Below are 20,615 nucleotides of genomic sequence, written 5' to 3' on the forward strand. Positions count from 1 at the left end.
TGTCACCTAAGCAGTGAGTGTGGCCAGTCACACGGTGCACTGGCACTCTCAGGGGGTGCCTGTGTACCCCCTATGCATCGCCACTGACGTTAATGATGGGCATGGCAGATTTACAAATAGTAAAGAAAATATTATTGATATTATCGCATCCTTTCAAGTTGTGTTGATCAGTCAGTGTGCCTGAGAAAGTGTAACATCCATATAACAAAGTCTTAACTTAGACTGTTTCCTCATGACTTGGCATGTTTGAGTTTGAATCTTTTAAAACTAAGTGAAGACATTATAGGAAAAACAAGACAGGATTTTTCACTACCCTTTAAAATAGTTAAACCAGAACAAATGTGAAATGTGTGCTGTAAGTTAGTGTAATAGACATTTTGTGTTAGATAAAGACCATTTCCTCATTGGACATAATTTAATTATTTGTGCGTCTCTAACATAGGTACTGAGTGCACTTTTTACAATTGCCCTCTCTTTTTTTTTTTTTGTCTTAACTAAGAAAAAGAATCAATATAAACTTCCAAGTGTTGTTTATATTGCATTGCTCCTCTCCTACAGCAGAGCTAACTCTTATTTCTATTATAACCAGTCTAAACAACATTCAAAGTGTATACAAATGACACATTACAACTGAAAAGTGCGGTTAACTTTTAAAGAGCCTAGTTTGATCATGCTCTTCTACTCAGGCTTTCAACATGGTCTTGATGATTATTGCTACTTTTTCTTTAAATGGCATTTATGTATCTTTTAGAAATTAGTTTTAAAATGGTTACACCTATGTTAATAGGAATAGATCAGGTGTGTCTTAATATTAGGAAGTTTGTTAATTTTAAAAGCCATATTTGAACATTTTTTTGCATCTTATTAGATTACCTAAAAATGTATGTAGTGTAGACCATAACATTTAATAGTGCATTTATATTACTTCGCAATAAAACTCCTTTTTTAACATTGTTTTCATCCTAACACTAATATCAGTGCATGAGTTTCTTAAAGTCTAAATGTCATAATTTTATACACAGGTTTGTGTATATGTTCCCTACCTGTGTTTAGTGAGGGAGAGTATGGAAACACTTTGGAAAATGAAAGGAGAAGAGCACCCAATCTTTAACTTCAGAATGTGAATGGTGGCTGAAACTATCTGCCACCAGTGATCTGCCAAGTAGTATGTATTTTTACCTTTTAAAATATATTTATACTTCCTTTCTATGTACTTAGTGCAGGGAAGCAAGTAAAGGATTTAAGCAGGTCCCTAAATTGTATAAAAATTTATTGTTTTTTTTAACTGGGCGTAGGGACCTCCTATACAGTTAAAAATTGTTTTAAAAAAATCTAATAAACCAGGTGTAAATTGTTATTGCCCCTTACTCCAACCATACGAAGAGTAATAAATGTATTACCATGAACAAATTCTTACCTTTTTAGTCCATTCTTTTGAAAACTTTGGGAAGGATGATCTGCAGCATGCCCTGAATATTCATGAACCTAGGCCAGGGGTAGGCAATTATTTTGGGTGGAGGGCTGCTTACTGAGTTTTGGCAAGCCATCGAGGGCTTCATGACAGGCAGCCCGGGGCAGATTAATATTCATTTTCTAATTTTTTTAGGGGCCATGGCTTGGCAGGCTGCATTTTGCCCACTCCTGACCTAGGCTGTCTTGTACATTTGGGGTTAGCCCAAGGGCTGTCATTCAGCCATTTTAATAGTATTGTCAGTGACATGGCACTCGAACTTCAAGAGAGATATAATTTAAGGCAAGTACCCTTTTAATTTGATGTGGGTTGTTGTTTCTTTCTGGATATAGTTAAAGCATAGATTACAAGTCTGTCAGAAGCATTTTGCAAACTCATAATGAAGTGAGCCAGAATAACACACAGCGGTTCTTCCAATGACTTCCTTGGAAAACAAGCATCTTGTCAATCTAATCTGGATGTAGTTTCTGCCAGCTAGTCCTTAGTCAAGCCAGTCTCCTCTTGAGTACTGCTTGTCTGTACCAAGCATGTCTAAGGAATGGAAATAGCAATGTCCTCTTGTCGAATGACACTTCCTTTCCCTTTGGCTCTGCTGCAAAACTTACACTGCTGAAAAAGAAGTGAGAGGATTTTATAGGCCTGTCCTCCTGCAATAACTTTTTCCAAAGATATTTTTAAAAGCTATAGCTATGTTGGCAGAAGAGAGTTCTTTCAGCAGGCTATGAGTTGGTGTGGGTTTCTGGCTCTGGTAGCTATTAACAGTGCCAACCTAGACTTAAGGTTTAATAGACTTAATTTATTTTTAAAGTATTGAAAAGGTTTCACATAATATTTCATGGACCGTAGTTACATTACTGGTAGACTAAGTCTCTGCTTAAGTCTATACTTGGTTACACAGGCTTGTAGATGATATTAGTATTTCTGGAGCTCCTTGGAAGCTAGCTTTCGTATGAATCGGCTTTAATTGTTCCTTGGTAATTGCTATTCAGAAAGCGTTTGGCAGTAGAAGCCCTTGTACTTTTTGCATGCATGAGATTTTACATGTGTTGTATTCATGAGTAATTAGTCAGATGAGTTCTTAGCATTGTATGAGGTGAGACGTACCTGATGGCTCTAATGTTGGTTGTCCAGCTTAGCTAGGTTTCTCTAGGGGTTCCAGACTTCCCTGTACTTGGCCTCTCTTGCAGTCTGCATATTTCCAAGTTACCGAGTTATTTGAACTGAGGGATATTCATTCTGAGAACAATAATTGTTGTTACTGTGACCTTTTAATTAAAACGTTTTAGAGTGAACATTGATTTTGTCAATGTGGATGATTTGTTTATCCTGCAAATGTTTATTATGCAAGTTCTAAGGTGACCACCAATCCCTAATTGGGCGGGACAGTCTCAAAACGTGAACATCAAGTCCTAGTCCTAGGCTGAATGACTCTAGGACAGCATTTGTTCTAGATTCCCAGTATCTTGCAGGGGGTCTGGATTTTCCATTTGACATGGGGGGGGGGAAACCTGGGAAATGGTGGGTTTCACCTTTCAAGCTGGCAGAGTTCCAGCCTGCAAGTGGCTGCTTGAGGTTGGGGGAAGTGGCACACAGGGGGTGCCATGTGCATCAGTGCATGCGCACATGTGCGTGTGGCCGGGAATACATCTAGGCAGCAGTGGAGGGCAGATTGAGGCTCCCCACAGTTAGGGAGGGAGTGGGGTAGGGGCTGGGCCACGGGTTGCTACTCAGCCAGGGTCATGCATAGGATATGGGGCCAGAGTGGGAAAGTGTGGTCATGGGGAAGTCTGGGAAATGGGACAGAGCCACAGGCAGCTTGTCCACGGGGCAGCAGGGGGGCATGCTCATTACTGCGGAGGGGGATGTGGGGAACATGTGCCCCTGCCAGATTTGTGCACAGGACAGTGGTAGACACGGGCTGCCTGCTGCAGGCTTGGGGCTTCCTGCCATTCTGCCCTTCCCTCAGGGCCACTGTGACTTAGTGGGTGGGACGTGATATGGGTGGGAGGAAAGGCTCAATGTTGTGGCCACCATTGCTAGCCTTGCGGCCATGGAAAGGCACCCCCTGCCCACCTGGCAGCAGTGGGTGTAGCAGCAGCACAAAGTTGTGCTGCTTTGCCATGGCGGTATGGCCTGTGCAGGGCTCCTGGGGGGAAGGCAGCAGGGTGAGGAACCTGGAGCCTGCACTGGACAGCTCACATCTGACCCTGGCCCCCCATGGTCTCCACTCAAGTCTGCTCCAGCTGTGCCACTGGGGGGGGTGGGGGGGGAGGGGAAGGGGGCGGAGCAGGGCAGGGAGGCAGGCAGGTGTCCTGTCTTTCTATTTTGAAAAGGTAGTCACCTATTGAGTCCATAATTAATAATAGACAAATACAATAGCACTAAATATCTTATTGACGTATTATTTTATTTTAATTTTCCTGCTGTTTTAAAATCTTTTTTTTTAATTTAGTGTCATTTGTACAACGTCAGTTTTTTTTCATATCTTGAATAAAGCATTAAGCAAAGCTGAGTTGCAAAGAATCTAACAGCACCTAGCTTCTAACATACAAAATCATAGGAGACAGCTCTTTTTCTTGGGTTGCTAGCACAGAATAGCATAAAACTAAGGAACTTCTTTTCTCGTCCTCCCAGTTCATTCTCCAAATACCAATGTAACAAAAATTACATTGTCCAGAAGTATAGTAGAGAGAAATTTGTATATGTAACGTAGCCATGAAAAATTGGGGTCTGAAGCCACATTCATTAGCCATTTAAAATACATCAAGGAACTACATTTTGAATCGTACTGTTGTGTTTGTCATTTGGTTCTGTTTGTAATATTTGGACCTGCACTTGCAAAATCTTATTCAGGTAGCCTTGCAGATGTAAATGAGCCTTCTTGTGTTAGCCAGGGATGTGTGCATGAGGTGAGGATTTGCAAGCCAGATCTCAAGATTTTATGCGTGCATAAAGTTGATCCTGGTGTGGCTGTCTTTTCCCCAGTTAGGTCACATATTAAGGGCTGAGTCTGTAACTGACCCCAAAGTAATAGTCATATGCTTTTATTGACTGATCTAGATGGGGCACTGCCATTTACTTCGAAGGCAGTACCACACTCAGACTTCCCCTCCTAGCACAGGGTATGGAGAGTAGGAATAAAAAAAATGCATTTATACATTTGGCTCTGCTTAACATAGCATATTTCCATAATAAAACTGGAACCCCTGATTTGATAGTAAGAAGAAATAAACTAAATCACGTTAAAAGACTTTGGCAATAAAATCATGAAATGTGCCTGGTTAAAGACTTATTGTGTGGATTAAAAATAGATTTTTAATATATTTTTATCTGCAGGATTCTAGTAGACAGAATAGACTTTTTTCCTCTTTCTACTCAGTTAATTGTTTGATGGAAAGCTTTTAAAGGGTGCATATGTAGTTATTCGTATAATTTTACCTATATTTTGTTATTGGATGATTTCAGATGTTATAAGTTAACTGGGGAGAGCAGCTCTTGGTTGAAAATTTGTATTTAAAAGGTCTCCTATAACTGCAGTAAAACAACCTAATAGCATGTACAGTAACCTTGTCACTTCATAAGCACAGAACATCTTAGTAAGAACTGTTTTAATTTCTGTACTTGGCCTCAAAAGTTATTTTGCAGGAATATCGTGGAAATTAGATTTCTTTAAAAATACATATAGAAAACTCCGTAAATCTTTCTATTAGTTAAAAAAAAACAAAACCAAAAAAACAAGTTTGTGAGACTGTTCAAAAATATATTTGGCCATTGTTCTTATGTGCACAAATTTAACATGGAAACAAATATTTTGAGCAACTTTAGTTATGATTCTTTAGCAGTGGTTCTCAGCCTTTTTAGGCTCAACCCATGCCTTGTTTGATTCAGGGATCCCCTCCATAACTTTTGTGAACTGACCATTTCAAAAATTGATTTATTGCAGTGCTCACCTCTGTGCAGAGGGGCCAGGCAGTTAAGGCAGGGCAGTGGCCAAGCAGGGAGGAACCTGAGCCCTTACACTTTGGTTGAGGATCACTGCTATTTTATAGTTATTTTATAATATATATTTTAACTAGTTTTATAAGGGAATAATGTTCTAAGTTTCATGAGAAATGATGTACTTTTTTTTTTAGAATTGTTTCTTGGGTAGGCTTGTCTTATTATGTTGAGTTCTAGGAAAACATGAAAAAAGAGTAATTTTCCTTCATAAGTATATATTTCTACTTAAATTACTTACCATGAAAACAAAATATTTAACATTAGTAAAACCTAATTTGGAAAGTTTAGAAAGTCTTTCAGAGCTGCCATCTTTTATTATAAGCATAATTGTTATGGTACCAAGCTTTCAAGCCTGTCAGGCAAGAGACATTTTTTTTTTTTTTCAGAACAGATATTGACTGTTCCTGGTTCTGTGATTAGCATAGTACAGTCAGAGCTAGAGAAGGAGTATAACAGCTCGTGTCTGTTTTAAAAAGCTGTAGAGAAAGGCCAAAGTTAAAGATGACTACAGATGCTGAAGAATCCATTCCTGTACCTTTGATAATGTTTGCTTAAGCTTAAAAACAATAAATGCATGATGTTCTGCATGCCTAACTAAAGTCTTAATATAAAAGTTTACTGTCAGTAAACATGAAAGAATTCAAACAATTGAATCTGGAATCAAGATTGATAATATTGAAATGCTTGGAATTCAATTTTTTTGCAATTCATTCAAGAAGTATGTTTTCACCTATTAAAAATAGAACAATGTAATGTGCATGATTTAAGACATGATTTATTTTCATTTTGAAACATGCATTTTTTGAATATCCTTGTCTTCCAACAAAAAAATCCAGAAAAAACAGGATTCCCTATCTGACATTACTGTATTATGTCTGGTGAGCTCAGCATGTGTCCCAGTGGAATAGTAGTGAGTACTTGGAGCAAGCTGCCTGGAGAGCATCAGCATTTACTCTTCTATACACTGTGTATTCTCAAAGCACTATCTTCATCATTGTCATCTGTCAACATAATGTTCAGGCCAAAAGAGAGTCACAGTGTTTTCAATAGCAATGTGAAATCTACCGTGACCAGAGTTGTTAGACTCTATGATGCTGTTTCAACCGCAAATTGTGGCCGTTTTTGAAGAATATGACCTCTGACAGGAGAATGCTCAACTGATAAGCAAATGTCTCTGCTTAGATTCCACTCAATTTTTTCCCTATTAAATATCTGTAGGGGTATTTTGGATATCAATGGCCTTCTCTTGTGAAACAGCCCTGTAGTTGTTGTGGGGGGAAGGGTTTTGTTAGAGTACTGGGTGAAATTTGCTCTGATAAAGCTCTTACCTCAAGGTGGAAGGAGTTGGCTGCCAACCAGTGCTGCTTGTCACATCGCTTTGCTTATCTAAATCGGCATCATTCTTGTAAGAATCAAACTGACCCTGTTTCTCACTACCACGCTTGTGCCTTGTTCCTGCTCTGGTTCCCTTCTTTTGCAAATAAATAGTAGGAGCAGGGTTGCCAAGCCAAGATTGATATATATATATATTTTTTTTTTTAGTTAGTTATTTTTGTAGACAATCTGCAGACTTGTTATTGATGACCAAACACTTTTATATATTTCACATAATATAGATGCTAGGCCCTAGACAAAGATCTGGTTCAAATTAAATGTTTAAGACCAACCACAGTGAAGAAAATGATTGTCAATAAAAAAGTCTTTTGCAAATTATCAGTACAAAAAATTCTTGGGATGTCAACACTGACTGCAGCAATGATTTTATACCATGCTGCTCCTATCCAATGGGTTCCTTATTCATTCCCACACCTTGAAACGCTTGATCACTTCCTACAACATACCGTGCTCCTTCTTCCCCCAGCCTTACATCCACCAGCCTTACTCCCCATCCTGGCACAGGCACTTCCCGCCTTGCCCCCGCCCCTGCAAAGGACTGCTTTCTGCCTGCTTGCAAGATGAGCAGTGTTATTGGCAGCAGTGGGATGCAGCAGCAGCACATGGCTGTGGGCTTCAAGCCCTGAGAGAATGCTTTGTTCAAGGTGCTGCATTCCTTTTCAGACCTCAGGTGGTATTGCTGGGCCCTGTCTGTCCTTCAGCAACTAGCTTTGTTCAGAGATGACGTTTCTGTCAAGCTGTGGTCGCTTAGTGTTTTACAAATAGCTGAATTTTTTTAATGGACTTTATAGACAGGAGTTTTTAGGTTTGTTTTTATGGTCTCCATAAACTTACAGAGTTGGCAATGAGGATAGATTAAATTGTCATCTCATCTTTTGCTTTTGATGAAGGAGATTTTTTTTCTCCGTGCTTTTTAAAGGTTGGAACATGTTGCTTAGAATGGAGAAAGCCAGGAGCCACTCAGTCTATCTGAAAATGACTCTGTTCATTTTTGGGTTCCCAGGAAGTAGAGTATAGGGGATGATGACAAGCCACTGTTGAAGAGAGGGTGAGGACATGGCTGATTGTCAGAAGGGTAGCTTCTATTGGCTAAGCAGTGCAGGAAAGCATGTTGATTAAAAAATGCTAACAGAAGGGGGAAAAAAAGTGGGGTGGGGGGGCAGTGGAGGTCTGGCGGTATACTAGAGGGGCTAGTTGCAACAGTGTGAGTGAGGGGGAAAGCAATTAAGTGTTTTTAGAGGAACTTGGTAGCTGCATCAGAGACCGACCAGTTTTATTGTTCTAGTCATACTCATTTATTGTATTTTATGAATGTCCTTATTGCTGATTTCTGGGTACAGTAAATTCATTTTGAAAACTTAGCAGTTAATGAGCTTTGAACTTGCACAGATGTGGAATATCCTCAAATCCCACTGAGTAGGAATCCCTGGTGATTAGATTCCTGAAAAAATTAAACCCTCAGAGAGTAGAGAGAAAGAAAGTGTATTTTCCTTCATGAATCCCTTCAGAGGAGGACAAGGAACTAGCCACAGATGAGGAATTCAGAGTGCAAAACAAAGATTGCCTGACTTATTCTTGGCAACATGAATGTAGTCTTGACATTTGGTGTAAGAAAAAAACACGCTCAATGTTGGAAATGTAGTTAAACCTAAAACAACAGAATGAGGATGTACAGGGAAGGGATATTTATTTTAAGCATGGCCACACTATATAAGTGTTCCAAGTACTTCCTTGTTTCTCTCCACAGGATTTTTTTTTTATAGGATGCATATACTCATCAGTGTTCAAAGAGCAAAAAGATTTACAAGATAGTTCTCTTCTGTATTTAAATACATTGATTATGTTGGCTGTTCCCAATGTTTGTGAACAGTGTTAAATTTAAAAAATGTAACTTCAAAGGCCCTTCAACAATTTATTCTAAATCTAAAAGACACAATAGATGATGTTCCAAGTAAAATAACTAATTATGTGGGAGAATAAGCAAGCATTGGTTTGGTGTTGAGCATTTGGAATGGTAGTTAATTCCTTAATAGCAGGATAAAAGATATATGACTGACCCATTTAAAATTTTGGATTTGAATCTAGGTAGGTTTTCTCCAAGGCTAAGCAAGTACATAATCCATCATCATTCTCTTGGAAAAATAAATAGCTTTTTTAAACTGTTGGACCTTGGCTGACTTTAATGGATATGTCTGAAATTCAGACAAAGGTTAACCTAGAATATGGGAGTGACCCAAGAAAGTTATTTTAGTTCTTATTAGAGTGGCTTTTGCTTTCTCAAAACTTTAACAGTACTTATCCTAAATAGACCATCTAATTTGTCAGTGGTCAGGTTACTAGGAATGGACCTGTGAAGCTAAGAGCACATAAGGTCACTATTCTGTACTATCAATACATGCTAAGGGAAGATGCTCTATATTGTAAATTAATCCCTTTAAATGATGTTATACAAAGGAAGTAGGATTACTTTCATTGCACTTTATTTTTCTATTTAGGATAGAGGTCAGAAGAATAGGGTAGGCCCCTTATTTGGGGCTTCAGTTCTGGAATAACAAGTCATCATATCTCCTTTCACCCTGTAATTGTTCTGCATCTGGGTATGCAGCTCATGATAAGATCAGGCCCCTCATGTTGACTCTGAATTGTTCTGGCTTAGTTTGTGTTCTACCAATGCCCCTAACTTTTGGACATATCTAACTGAAAATCTTTAAAATAACATAGTGATGACCTATGGCCAAAATCTTTTAATAAGTCTAGAGACTAGAAATTGCTCAGAGGTATAGAGATTTCACTAAAATTATGGATGAAAGTACCTGAGGAATTGCACACAAGAAGGTCTTGATTATTAGCTAATGGATTAAGGCAGAACATGGTTGCCATTAGGACAGAGGGATGGGAGGAAGGGAGGAGGTTAAGAAGTCGCCCTTGAAATCAGTGAATGTGAGTACATAGATTGTTCATAAGGTTAAAAATTGTGTAGCATTCCTGAGGTGTCATAATTTATTCATATATTATGTAAATATTTGTGTACTTATGTTGTTATTCTCTACCCGCATTCAGTTGCGTAACAATGCTGCATCATATCTTTTAGCTTGAAGCTTGTGTCTAGTTGCCTTTAAATTCAGTTTACCTTTTTAAATTTTGTTTTTTGCTGAAAATGCATTAACTTGTCCTTTGTCTATCTTTTCTAGGAATATTGTGCTTAGAAGAATGTGCTAGTATCCATCACCTATACCATAGCCTCAGAGCTCAAGTTTAATTCTTCCTGCATACTCTTCTCAGAACATGGGGGAAAATGACGATGAAAAATGCACCCAAGCTGGCCATATATTTGAAAATTTTGTACAGGCATCAACATGCAAAGGTACTATTCAGGCCTTCAATATTCTGACCCGTCAACTTGAACTAGATCCGTTGGACAATAGAAACTTTTATATTAAACTGAAGTCAAAAATTACCAGCTGGAAGGCCAAGGCTTTGTGGAACAAGCTTGATAAAAGAGCAAGTCATAAAGAATATAAGCGAGGAAAATCTTGTATGAATACTAAGGTAAGCTGTAACATTCAGTTTCTGATTTATGGCTTTGAATGATTTTTACTTGCTATTTTTTCACTAAATTAAACAGAGCTGCATTGTCTTCTGAGCCTCAATGGTAGCCCTGGTATTGGAATTATTATGCAGCATTGGATCTTTTAGTTTCTAGGTCCTGAAATACTGAAAAGGTAAATCCTTAATTATTTAAAGATTTAAATGCTGTCCTATCCTTGCTTTTTTTATGCAAACAATTGGAAGCTGCCATATGGGTGCTATGTGTTTATAAGTAGAAAGAGAAATGGTAAAATGGTAACTGTTATTGTGAACAGGGTAGGAGGTGACCACTCTAGTAAAAAATTGACCTACCTTCTGCGATTCAGTAAGTATAAATGTTGTAGAACTTACACTAAAGATTTATTTTTCATTGGCTGATGCCCCTTTCTTCATCTAGTTATGATGTTTCACTTTAGAGCAGCTCATTTATGACTGCATTAATATGGTCCCAGTTTTTTTTCTGATTTTTACCTAAAAATCGTGTACAGCTCAGACTGATCTAGCCCTTGGATGCTAATGGAAACTATGTATGTAGAACATGTGGGAGAGAGACTGTAAAATACACAAGACCCAAATCATGTGGTGCTTCATAGGTTAGAGCCTTCACCAGTTTCACAGGTTGTCATGGTAGAAGGGCAATAAGATTTCCCTCTACCAATTCCCCATCATTTCTGGAGATGTATTTAAATTTATCCAGGACTCTTTTGTCATATGGAGAACACATAAGGATTCCTGTTCTGTTTTTGAAAAGTTACGTTTTTGCTACTTCCTCCCAATTATTAATTTTTGTGCGGGAGAAAAAGATGTCTGTCTCATTCTCGGGAATGAAGACCTAACTGTTTTTTTTTTTTCTCTCTTTTTGAACCACTAAAACTCTCCTCCTCATTTGTCTATTTGCTTCCCACTTCTTTCTCTGTTTGCCTTTTCTTTTCTTGCTTCTCATGTCACTTCCCTTTTGACATATCCTTCCTCTCTACCTTTTGTTCTTCTGAAGAGGTTTTTGGATGCATGTCAATGAACATAGTTGTGATGAATGTAGACAGGAAAGGGAAGGAATGAATAAAGTGGCGGTTAATAAATTGTGGTGGTCACTCTGCTCTTCTTCCTCTTACTCACTGATTTCCATTATCAGTTTGAGGAGGTATTTGCAGCAAAATAAAGGCAGTTGAAAGGCCCTGTGTAAAAATGGGTAGTGCACAGACCTGCTCTCTAAAGCATGATCTTACAGTGCAAGGCCCTGGTTCTGCAAGGATTTACACATACATATAAAATTAAGCACATGTGTGTAAAGCTATGCATGTTCAGAGGCTGAAACCTGTCTCATGCAGTCTTGAAACCCTGGTGTTTCTCTGTCTTGAAAATATAGATTTTTATTTTTAGTTGTGCAGCAAAAATGTTTGTATAAACAACAGGCTGGTTTATGCTATATATCCTGTCAGATTGGAGGTGAAATATAGAACATTTCTTATTTGCAACGTTGACCACATTAATACATGCATGTATGTAGAGATGTGATATAAAAAGTGGTAAGCGCAGGTGTACGTTATGTACCATGTCGAAACCTACAATTCACTCTCTTATCAAAGCAGGCTGACTACATGTGAGAAATATGAATCTGGAGGTTGCTGCAAATGAAAACATGAACTGTGGTCTACAGGCTCAGTGTGGATATCTAACAAACATTCCTTACATATGAATCATAGTCTGCTGTGAAAGCATATCTATGCCACGTGAATGAGAAGGAATGAATTCAGACAAGAGGGCAAACTCTCTGGTCATTACCACGATGCATTCCAACAGACCCATTTATGTATGATAAGTCAGATAAGTCATTTTAAGCAATATTATTTGTCCAACAAAAATATCTAATGAACAGATATTTTCTGGCTCAACATACCAGCTTATTATTGGTATATTAATGCTACCTATGAACTTTTAGCTTCAGATGGGTTAGTTAATAGTGGAACTTGACCCATTTAAGCTTAGTGGGCCAACTCTACCTTGTCTGCTTGTTCCAAATTGCATGGGTAACATTTGGCTCAAAGTTTCGATTTACAGTTGTATAGAAAAAATGCTGCTAAAGTGGATCAGTGGGAACTGGTAAGACAAACTCCACATTGAAGAAGTAGCTGTTTGCAAATATAACTTTGTTAATGGAATTAAAGTTACCAGTTGGCATCACTTCAAAACTTATTATAAATCTTTTAATTATTTTAAAATAAATAATATTAATAATACAAGAATCTTTAATAATATAAGGATCTTTTTTCCTGCCTAAGCTTTAACTTTTCATAATTCTTCACATCCTTCATTTTTGTACTTTGGTATGGCATAAACTATGAGGTGGAAGATAATTTTAATGATACAGGGTGGACGGGTATCCCTGGGATATTATTTCTGATAAAAATTATAGAGACAAAGTAGGTATACACAATTCGTATCAAGGCCTAGTTAGGGTAGTATAGATCAGGGGTGGCCCACTTGTGCCATGATTCACATTAAGTGGCACAGACAGCTTCTGTGTGCGGCACACAGCTGATCAGAGAGGGGCAAGTAGCACAGTGGCAGACAGGGTGGGAAGAAGAAAGCAAAGCAACAAATTTGGGCAGGGAACACAGGGAAGGAAGCAGAGCAGCAGATTGGGCATGGAGTATAGGGCTGGGAGTAGAAAGCAGAGCTGCAGATCAGGCAAGGGATCTTGATTCATATGTAAGGAAGGATTGGAGTGGCACATGGAGAGAGGATGGGGGGCTAATTTGTGGTATCCTTGCCAAAAAAGGTTGGCCGCCACTGATACAGAATTGTAGTGAATTTTGTGGTTTTAGGATGGAGAGAGCATATCTTAACAGGCAAGCAAAATATTGTAGTCTCTCCATTTTAGTGGGAAGAGTAGTATAACAGGCTTCTATCTCAATCCTGTGTATTAACTGCTTATCATCAGGGATCCTGGTTTTCTGTTTGCCATGGAAAAATGCATGGTGGGCTGTGGGTGGGGAGTGAGGAGCACCAGCAGGCTAGGGGGCAGTGAGTCGGGAGTGAGGGGCCAGGAGGGCTGGGGGGGGGGGGAGAGTGAGGGGTAATGGCATGGGCAGGGCACTGGCATATCAGGGCTGCTCAGCACCACACAGCAGTGGTGGGGCAGGGGTGGGGAAAAACCACAACTGGACCCACACCCAGGTGAGCGAAGGGGATGAGGGAACTCTGATTTTCCATGATAAATAACCCAATATCAAACACCAAAATATATCGATATACTATTTAGAATGTATTTTATTATAGGGAGTGAGGTACTGGTTGGCTTCCAAATTGCTTTAGAATTGTAAATATATCAATAAAAAACTGTGTTCAACTGATGCCTGTATATATAGTGGTGTTTCATTTTAATTGTGGGAAAACATGGGGTTTGGGGGTTTTAATCAGAGTCTGTGATTTTTAAACAGAGAAAACCAGGATCCCTGCTTATCAGTCCGTAAACCCTGGACACTTCCGGTTTTTAGGAGATTCTTGTGATTTTTTTTTTATGGATGGTTTTATTTATGTCAGTAACTTGAATGCATGCAAAGATTGATATTACAGGTTTATATTATTTTAAAATAATGCTTTGTAATTTGCACAACTCTCCACAACCATCAGATGAAATCAAGATCTAAACTACCTAATTTTCCTTTTACAAATCTTGAATCAGTCACCAGAACCAATGTAATCATACCTCTCCCAGAACCCATAAAATCTTCAGCATATCTGTAACCTCTACTCAACAAGCTTTATAGATGCAATAAGTTACTTTAATTTCCTTTAACTGAAGTAACAGTACCCAGGGGAACATAACTAAAAAAAGTGAGCCTACAACCTTTTGCATCCTCTAACATCATACGTTATTTAGTAGCTATCACTTTTTACCATTGTCAAATTCCATTGCTAGTATTTTATAAGCAAAATCTTTTAAAATTGAATGGATTAAAAAAGGAAGCAGCTGGAACAATTTTCAGAAAGTTCATACCTACCACTCCTTGAAAGTCATCTCATTCTAAAATGACACATTTACTTAACTTTAAGTTTGCAAAAGAAACCAACATAAAAAGACTTTTCTAGGGAAAGACCACACATACAAATTGTCAGGCAGAAATATGCTTTGTATCTGAAAACTTGAACAGGAGTGTGTATACATTTAACAAAATTTAAAACTTTCTTGTCCTTCCCAGGCATATAATTGTTGCAACACTTTGCCATAGAATTTCTACTCTGGCTGTTTGTGTTTTATGAAGTTCACCTGGATTCCAAGAAAACAAAAGTTGTTTTCACCATCCAAAAAGCAGGAAAACCTTGTATGCATTTCCCAAATGTAACTCAAGATGGATCACAAATAATATTCTCCTGGGCAAGACACACACACATTTTGGGTTGAACAGTAAATCGTTCAATGCATAATGTGCCCAGAATCTGTAAAGATTATTTCTTTGTGAAGCAAAACATGTCTAAACTATCAAGAGTGGTGAAAGCTCTCTCTCCCTTTATGTGCAAACAGTTTAAATGTTTGTAACTTTCTGAATACATACAATTCAAGAAAAAATAACAGGAATAATTCATCTGTGTACCTGCAGGGTATATTATTAACAACCATCTTAAGGTTTACTTGGCTATTCTATGCTTCTGTCATGGTGAATCTCTATATATACTATACAGTCTTCAGACTGACTTTAATCATTTGATTTACTGGGAGGAAAGTACTGAGTTTGTGTAAATAGTAAATGTGTATGTGTGTATGCACACATGCTCATGCAGGAAAGTGTAACTTGCACTGAAGTTCAGGGGAGATGAGCATGTATAGGCTGATACCTCTAAAAAGCCCCAAACTGTCATGTAACCTATACCATTTTTTCCCCTTTAATTTCAATTAAGGTAGGCTTTAGGACATTTTTCAATAGTTTTGTTTTTAAGAAACTGTGATTAGCAAATCTTGATCCACTAAGTTGTGTTGCCTAGGTATTTAGTACCAGGTAGAAGAGTATCCAGCTCTTTTATTTTACTTGATATACACTCTTATCCAAAAAAGTATTATTAACTATTATTTTAGAACAGTTAGCTGAAGGAAATGGCTCAGAGAAGTTTACAACCACTTTTTCTGGATTAGCATTACTATTTTGGGTAACATAACATTCTGTTCATGTTGGATGTTGTTGATGGTGTTAAAAATAACATGTTAACATTCATTCGTTGCTGTACAAATAAGCGAACACTTCTTTAGTTGAATGGTATTTTAGTAAGGTTCTGCGAATACTCATCTTACCATTGTATTATGTGACTTCAAGCCGAAGCAATATCCAGAGCACAGAGTATGAATGCATGGTTACTAATAGGACCAGATTGCTAGGATGTGAATCAGTTGACAGAGGGTCTGGTCTCATGAACCATGAGTGAAGCTGGATTGTTTTGTGACTTATTCATAACCCCAAGATGCAGCTTTGTCTTCATAATATAGCCATGCTAATTCACTTGTTAATCATAAAATGGGATAATTTTATCTGCTGGGCCCCCTTCTCTTCTTTCTTCATGTTTTCATCTCCAAAGAATGTCAACTGTAGGTTGAATGTAGTCCTGTAGGTTAATCAAACCCACTTTGACTGGCATTTTGCCTTCCCACAGAGTTCAGGAGGGCAGATTTCTTGCCAAACATGTTGTGTGCTGCTACATTGTATAGTCCTAGGACACTGAACAGGGCAGGAGATGAATATGGGGTCTTTCTCACTTCTATTTCATACAAAATATCTTCCATTTCCTCTCGTTCTCAACATTGCCAAAACCCACAACTCATAAGTAGAAAGTTTTGAGTATTTAAGTATGCAACAAATTTAGTGTATTTGGCTTCTAGGGGTCATCTGTTTCCTAAAGGTGATGAAACCAAAGTTTGTCTCCTAATTAAACAGTTATTTCAGTGTGTCTAAACTTTGAAATATTTCAATTATTCCCTTTCTCCCCTCCCACCCCTGGCAACATCACATGTAACTAATCTGATAGTCATAAAAAATCACACTTCCCATTCTTTTTAGTTTGATGAGCATTCCAAAATAGCTTAAAAATTAATGGTAAAACCTTCTAATGTTTTTCTTAGCTAAAAACTGACAAATATTCATGAGAAGCAAGGATTTTGTAGGGTGATATCGTTTTTTGGACCAACTATGTAGTTGGGATAAAGTTAAAAAAGCTTTTGAATGCAAGACATTCTTTCTCAGGTCTCTTATCACAGGAACTGGGCATAGCATAGTGAGATGTCACTGTGTAGCATTTCTTTTTTCTTTAGTTTGTGGGTTTTCCATTGAGTAACTTGCAGCCAATTTTATCAGCCAGTTTTCATCCAGTTTTCTCTGGTTCCATGTGTTTATCTGTTTGCTCCAGATGCCAGAAAATCCAGATATTCCAGTTCTCTGGTTTATACAACCACTTGTAATCTTTTTTAACAAGGGGTGAGCATAATTCTGAGCTGTGGGAGGAAGAAGGAAAATTATAGCTGCCGTTGTGCTACAATTTAAAAATGTTCTGTGACAATAAAAATCTTGACTTGGTCATTAAACAGATAGCTGATATCCATATGACACTTTTCTTTAATAACTTAATTAAAAAAATAACCATTTCAAAACAACATTTGTAAAAGCTTACTTGTAAAAGTTTGACAATCAAGCTTTATGATGAAAATGCCAACCTTATTTATTGGCAGATAAGGTTCTTTGGGTAGATGTGATATCTTTTTTTAGACCAACTGGATAGCTGGAAAAATTGTTCTTTGCAAGCTTTTGGGCACAAAACCCCTGCTGCAGGCATAGGGAGAGTTTGTTTATTTATTTTAATAGTCCTTATTTATTTTAATAAATCTTATTTTAATAGTACTGATGATAACTCCACTCAGAAGAAGATGACAATAGTTAACTGTTGTCTTTTGATATCTGACAACTAAACCAAATGCTAGTTCCTGAATATAGAAACTTTGAACAAACAGATCTATTCCTGTGTTTATTTTTTAACTTTTTATGATTTTTTTTCTTTTTAGCCCTGTTCTTTTGGGTGTTACATACAACAGATATAATTTGGAATTGCATAAGAGTCTGTCCAAAATGTATTGTTGCCATAAAGCCTGTTTTCAAGCACTGTGCACAAAAGTGGGGGAAATCCATTAATCATTTCTTGGAAGATGTAGACAATGCCATATTTGTGTGCAAAATGGCAACCTATTACTGGTTTTGTAATGCCAACTCTTCGGTGTATTGTAGTAAGCTTCTGGGAACCAGAAATGTAATCTATTGTTGTAATCATCCAGAGGGCTCCCAAATTCAGGATAGGAATTAAGCCCTATACTTATAGGAAGTTGTGAGCAGGAAGAATGTTGCGGTTTATCCCTGGAAATGCATTCTGGGTTAAAAAAAAAAAATTGCTAACAGGTATTTTAAAAAAAAAAAAGAAAGGGAAAAACAAAAAAAAAAGAGAAGTAACAAAATAGCCTTTGCTTAGCACTTGGAGTCTTCAGAGTCATGTCCAGAGACTGGGAAGTAGGGCTGTACAAAGCTTTGGTCCCTGATTTGATTCGGCCTGATTCAGTGGCTAAATCTCCAAATCAGAATCAAATCAGAGGACTTTTTAATCTCTCTGAATTGAATCAGAACCCTCTGAATCAATTTGGAAAGATTTGGCAATTCAGACGTAGGCACAGCTTTAAATATTTTTTTTCTATTTACCTCAAGGTACCAGGCGGCTTGTGAACACTGTGATGATGGGGTGCATGGAGTGTCCTACAACAGTGCAAGGGGCTCCCTAGCACACTTGGCAGCAGACCTGGAAGTGGACCAGAAGCACTTTGATCTACTTCTGGGTCCACCAGGGAGTGTGCAGGGGGGGCCCACCTTGTGCTCCCCCGGCTTGGCAACTGGTGCCTCCTGGGCCTGGGGGCACCTGGGGTGCCCCTGAAGCTGATCACCGAGTTGGGGGAAGCACCCTGGGGGGTCCCTCAGTGTGCTTCCTGGCGGAACCAGAAGTGGACTGGAAGTACTTCTGGCCCACTTCCGGGTTCACTGCAGAGCTTGCGGGGGAGGCCCCCATGCTTCTGTGGGATGCTCCATCTGCTCCAGTATCACAGCATTCACAAGCTGCACTGGTACCTTGAGGTATGTAGAGAAAACATTTAAAGCTGTGTCTGTGTCCAAATTGCTGATTCTCCAAATCAGCATCAAATCTGCAGATTCGGATTCAGCTGAACTGAATCAGGGACAGTGATCCAAATCAACAAATCGAATTGCTGTCCCTGATTCAGGCCGAATCTGAATCCAATAGGGCCCATTTTGCAGACCCCTACTGAGAAGCTTCGAGAAGTCTCTAATACTCACATATTCCACTGACTTCAGTGGCAGGACTGAGGATTTCGCTCACTTAAAATACAGGCCATTTTAGATACCCGGATGACTTTTTTGTAATTGGTGGTACTGGAGCTGGGAGGGGTCAACTATTTTTATTTATTTATTTTAAATCTCTATAAATAATAAATGTACAATGCTGTCTGTTCAGTGGATGGCTAAGGGATTAGTAACCATGACATCAAGGAAAGAACTGTTGAGGAGGAGGATAAAAGAAAATTCACATCCAAGAACAGAATCTTTTCATGCTGATGATGGATACAGATTGTTTCTCCTGTTTCTTTAAGAAATTTTTTTCAAGAAAAGAGTCAGGGTGATGAAAGGACACATAGCAGACATCATTCTTTATAAACAAAACCAAGTATCTGACTTTGAACATTGCTTAATGCTGTCAAATCAAGCCAAGTTGCATCACCAAAACCAAATGTTTGGCATTTCATTCAGTAATAAAATCAATTTATTTTTATTAGAACTTTTAAAAATTATGCTACAGACATTTCCTTAAGTCCAAAACTCTGCAGTGTTATCATGTATGAGAAACAAACCTCAGCCAAAATAACATAACCAGACTGCCTAGCTAGCATTGTTTTCTGTAGAAGTTTGCAGGCATTTGGGAATTGCAATGCTTTGGCTTGCAGGATAACAGTAGCTTCACTTCTGGTGTAAAACAGAGTTGTTCTGCTACTCTATGTCCCTTGTTTTTACATCTTTGCTTTTAATCTGCAGAAAGGAAGTGCCCCACATTCAACTGATTTTCCCCAATTATTTTTTCTGTGGAAATGCCTGAGCTCAAGAGCTACACCCAATTGCTTTTATACAAAACATGAATACTGTTGCTGTTACTTGTCTTAATTTAATTTGACTGAAATGAGAGATTATGGTGAGACATGTTACCTTGCTATCACATTTTGATTTTTTGGATTTATGAGAGCATGAAAACAGTAAGGACCCATCCAAATTGCAGGGTGGTGTTCCTTGTATGTGCCAAACCAAAGGAAACAGATTGCTGTGGCCTCAGGAGCCCAGGCCTGCCAGACAGTTGCTTTCCTTTTCTCATGGTTTGGGTCAGGCCTTTGTTTCTGTCTAGGAAAGAGACAGTGCCAGCTCAGCTCAGTTACCACTTTGTTGTTAGTTACGTTACAAGCTCCTTTCTTTTTATATTTTTGCATTTCCTTACTTATCTGTACATAACTTTTGCTACCAGGAAATGATTAAACATTTGGCTGTTAACTGAATAGGTTTCAGACATAAAGCAATTTCCTGTCTCCATTTGGTGCTTCTCTCATTTAAATTCCCATACCTGTTTTGTGCGCTCGCTTATTTTTCCACTGGTGTAGACTACAATATTTTGGTAGTCTTGGAATGATGTTGTAGCCATTATGGTCCTGGAAATATGTGAGAGGGAAAGTGCATGGTTGTCCAATAAAAGATATCACCCACAGAAATCCTTGCTTCTCTACGATATTTTGGTATTTTTGGGAAACCTGGCATTTTATCAGAAAAGAATACTGTGGTGTTAAATTTTTATTGGCAAAAGCCTGATGATGTGTATATATGTAGATAACACATTTAAAATGTTCCTCCAAAAGGTAAGGGCTGAAAAAAGATAATTTGTTAGTAATTTTTTATTTTATTTTGAAGGATAGGTAAATTTAAAATTTAACTGAACAACTTGGAAATGGGTACCTCTACTGTACCTTTTAAAAAAAATGTTTTAATGTACATTTTAGATGGAGAAAGTATTAGAGGATTACCTAGCTCTAGAG

General features: G+C 38.1%; 1 protein-coding gene across 33 annotated transcripts in view; it reads left to right on the forward strand.

Annotated features, from left to right (window-relative positions):
• MICAL2 (microtubule associated monooxygenase, calponin and LIM domain containing 2) overlaps positions 1–20,615 on the forward strand; it is a 210,124-nt gene that overhangs the window by 24,968 nt on the left and 164,541 nt on the right. For 32 of the 33 annotated variants that reach the window (XM_025208170.1, XM_025208169.1, XM_025208175.1 and 29 more), the window contains exon 2: positions 10,057–10,414. In XM_025208170.1, coding sequence (XP_025063955.1) covers positions 10,151–10,414 — 264 coding nt within the window. In that variant the 5' untranslated portion in view covers positions 10,057–10,150. Of the gene's footprint in view, positions 1–1,085; positions 1,166–10,056; positions 10,415–20,615 lie in introns of those variants that run through there. The other variant, XM_025208172.1, reaches the window with a different exon arrangement.

This window comes from Alligator sinensis, unplaced genomic scaffold (assembly GCF_000455745.1).
Source record: "Alligator sinensis unplaced genomic scaffold, ASM45574v1 scaffold352_1, whole genome shotgun sequence".
Classification (NCBI taxonomy): domain Eukaryota; kingdom Metazoa; phylum Chordata; order Crocodylia; family Alligatoridae; genus Alligator; species Alligator sinensis.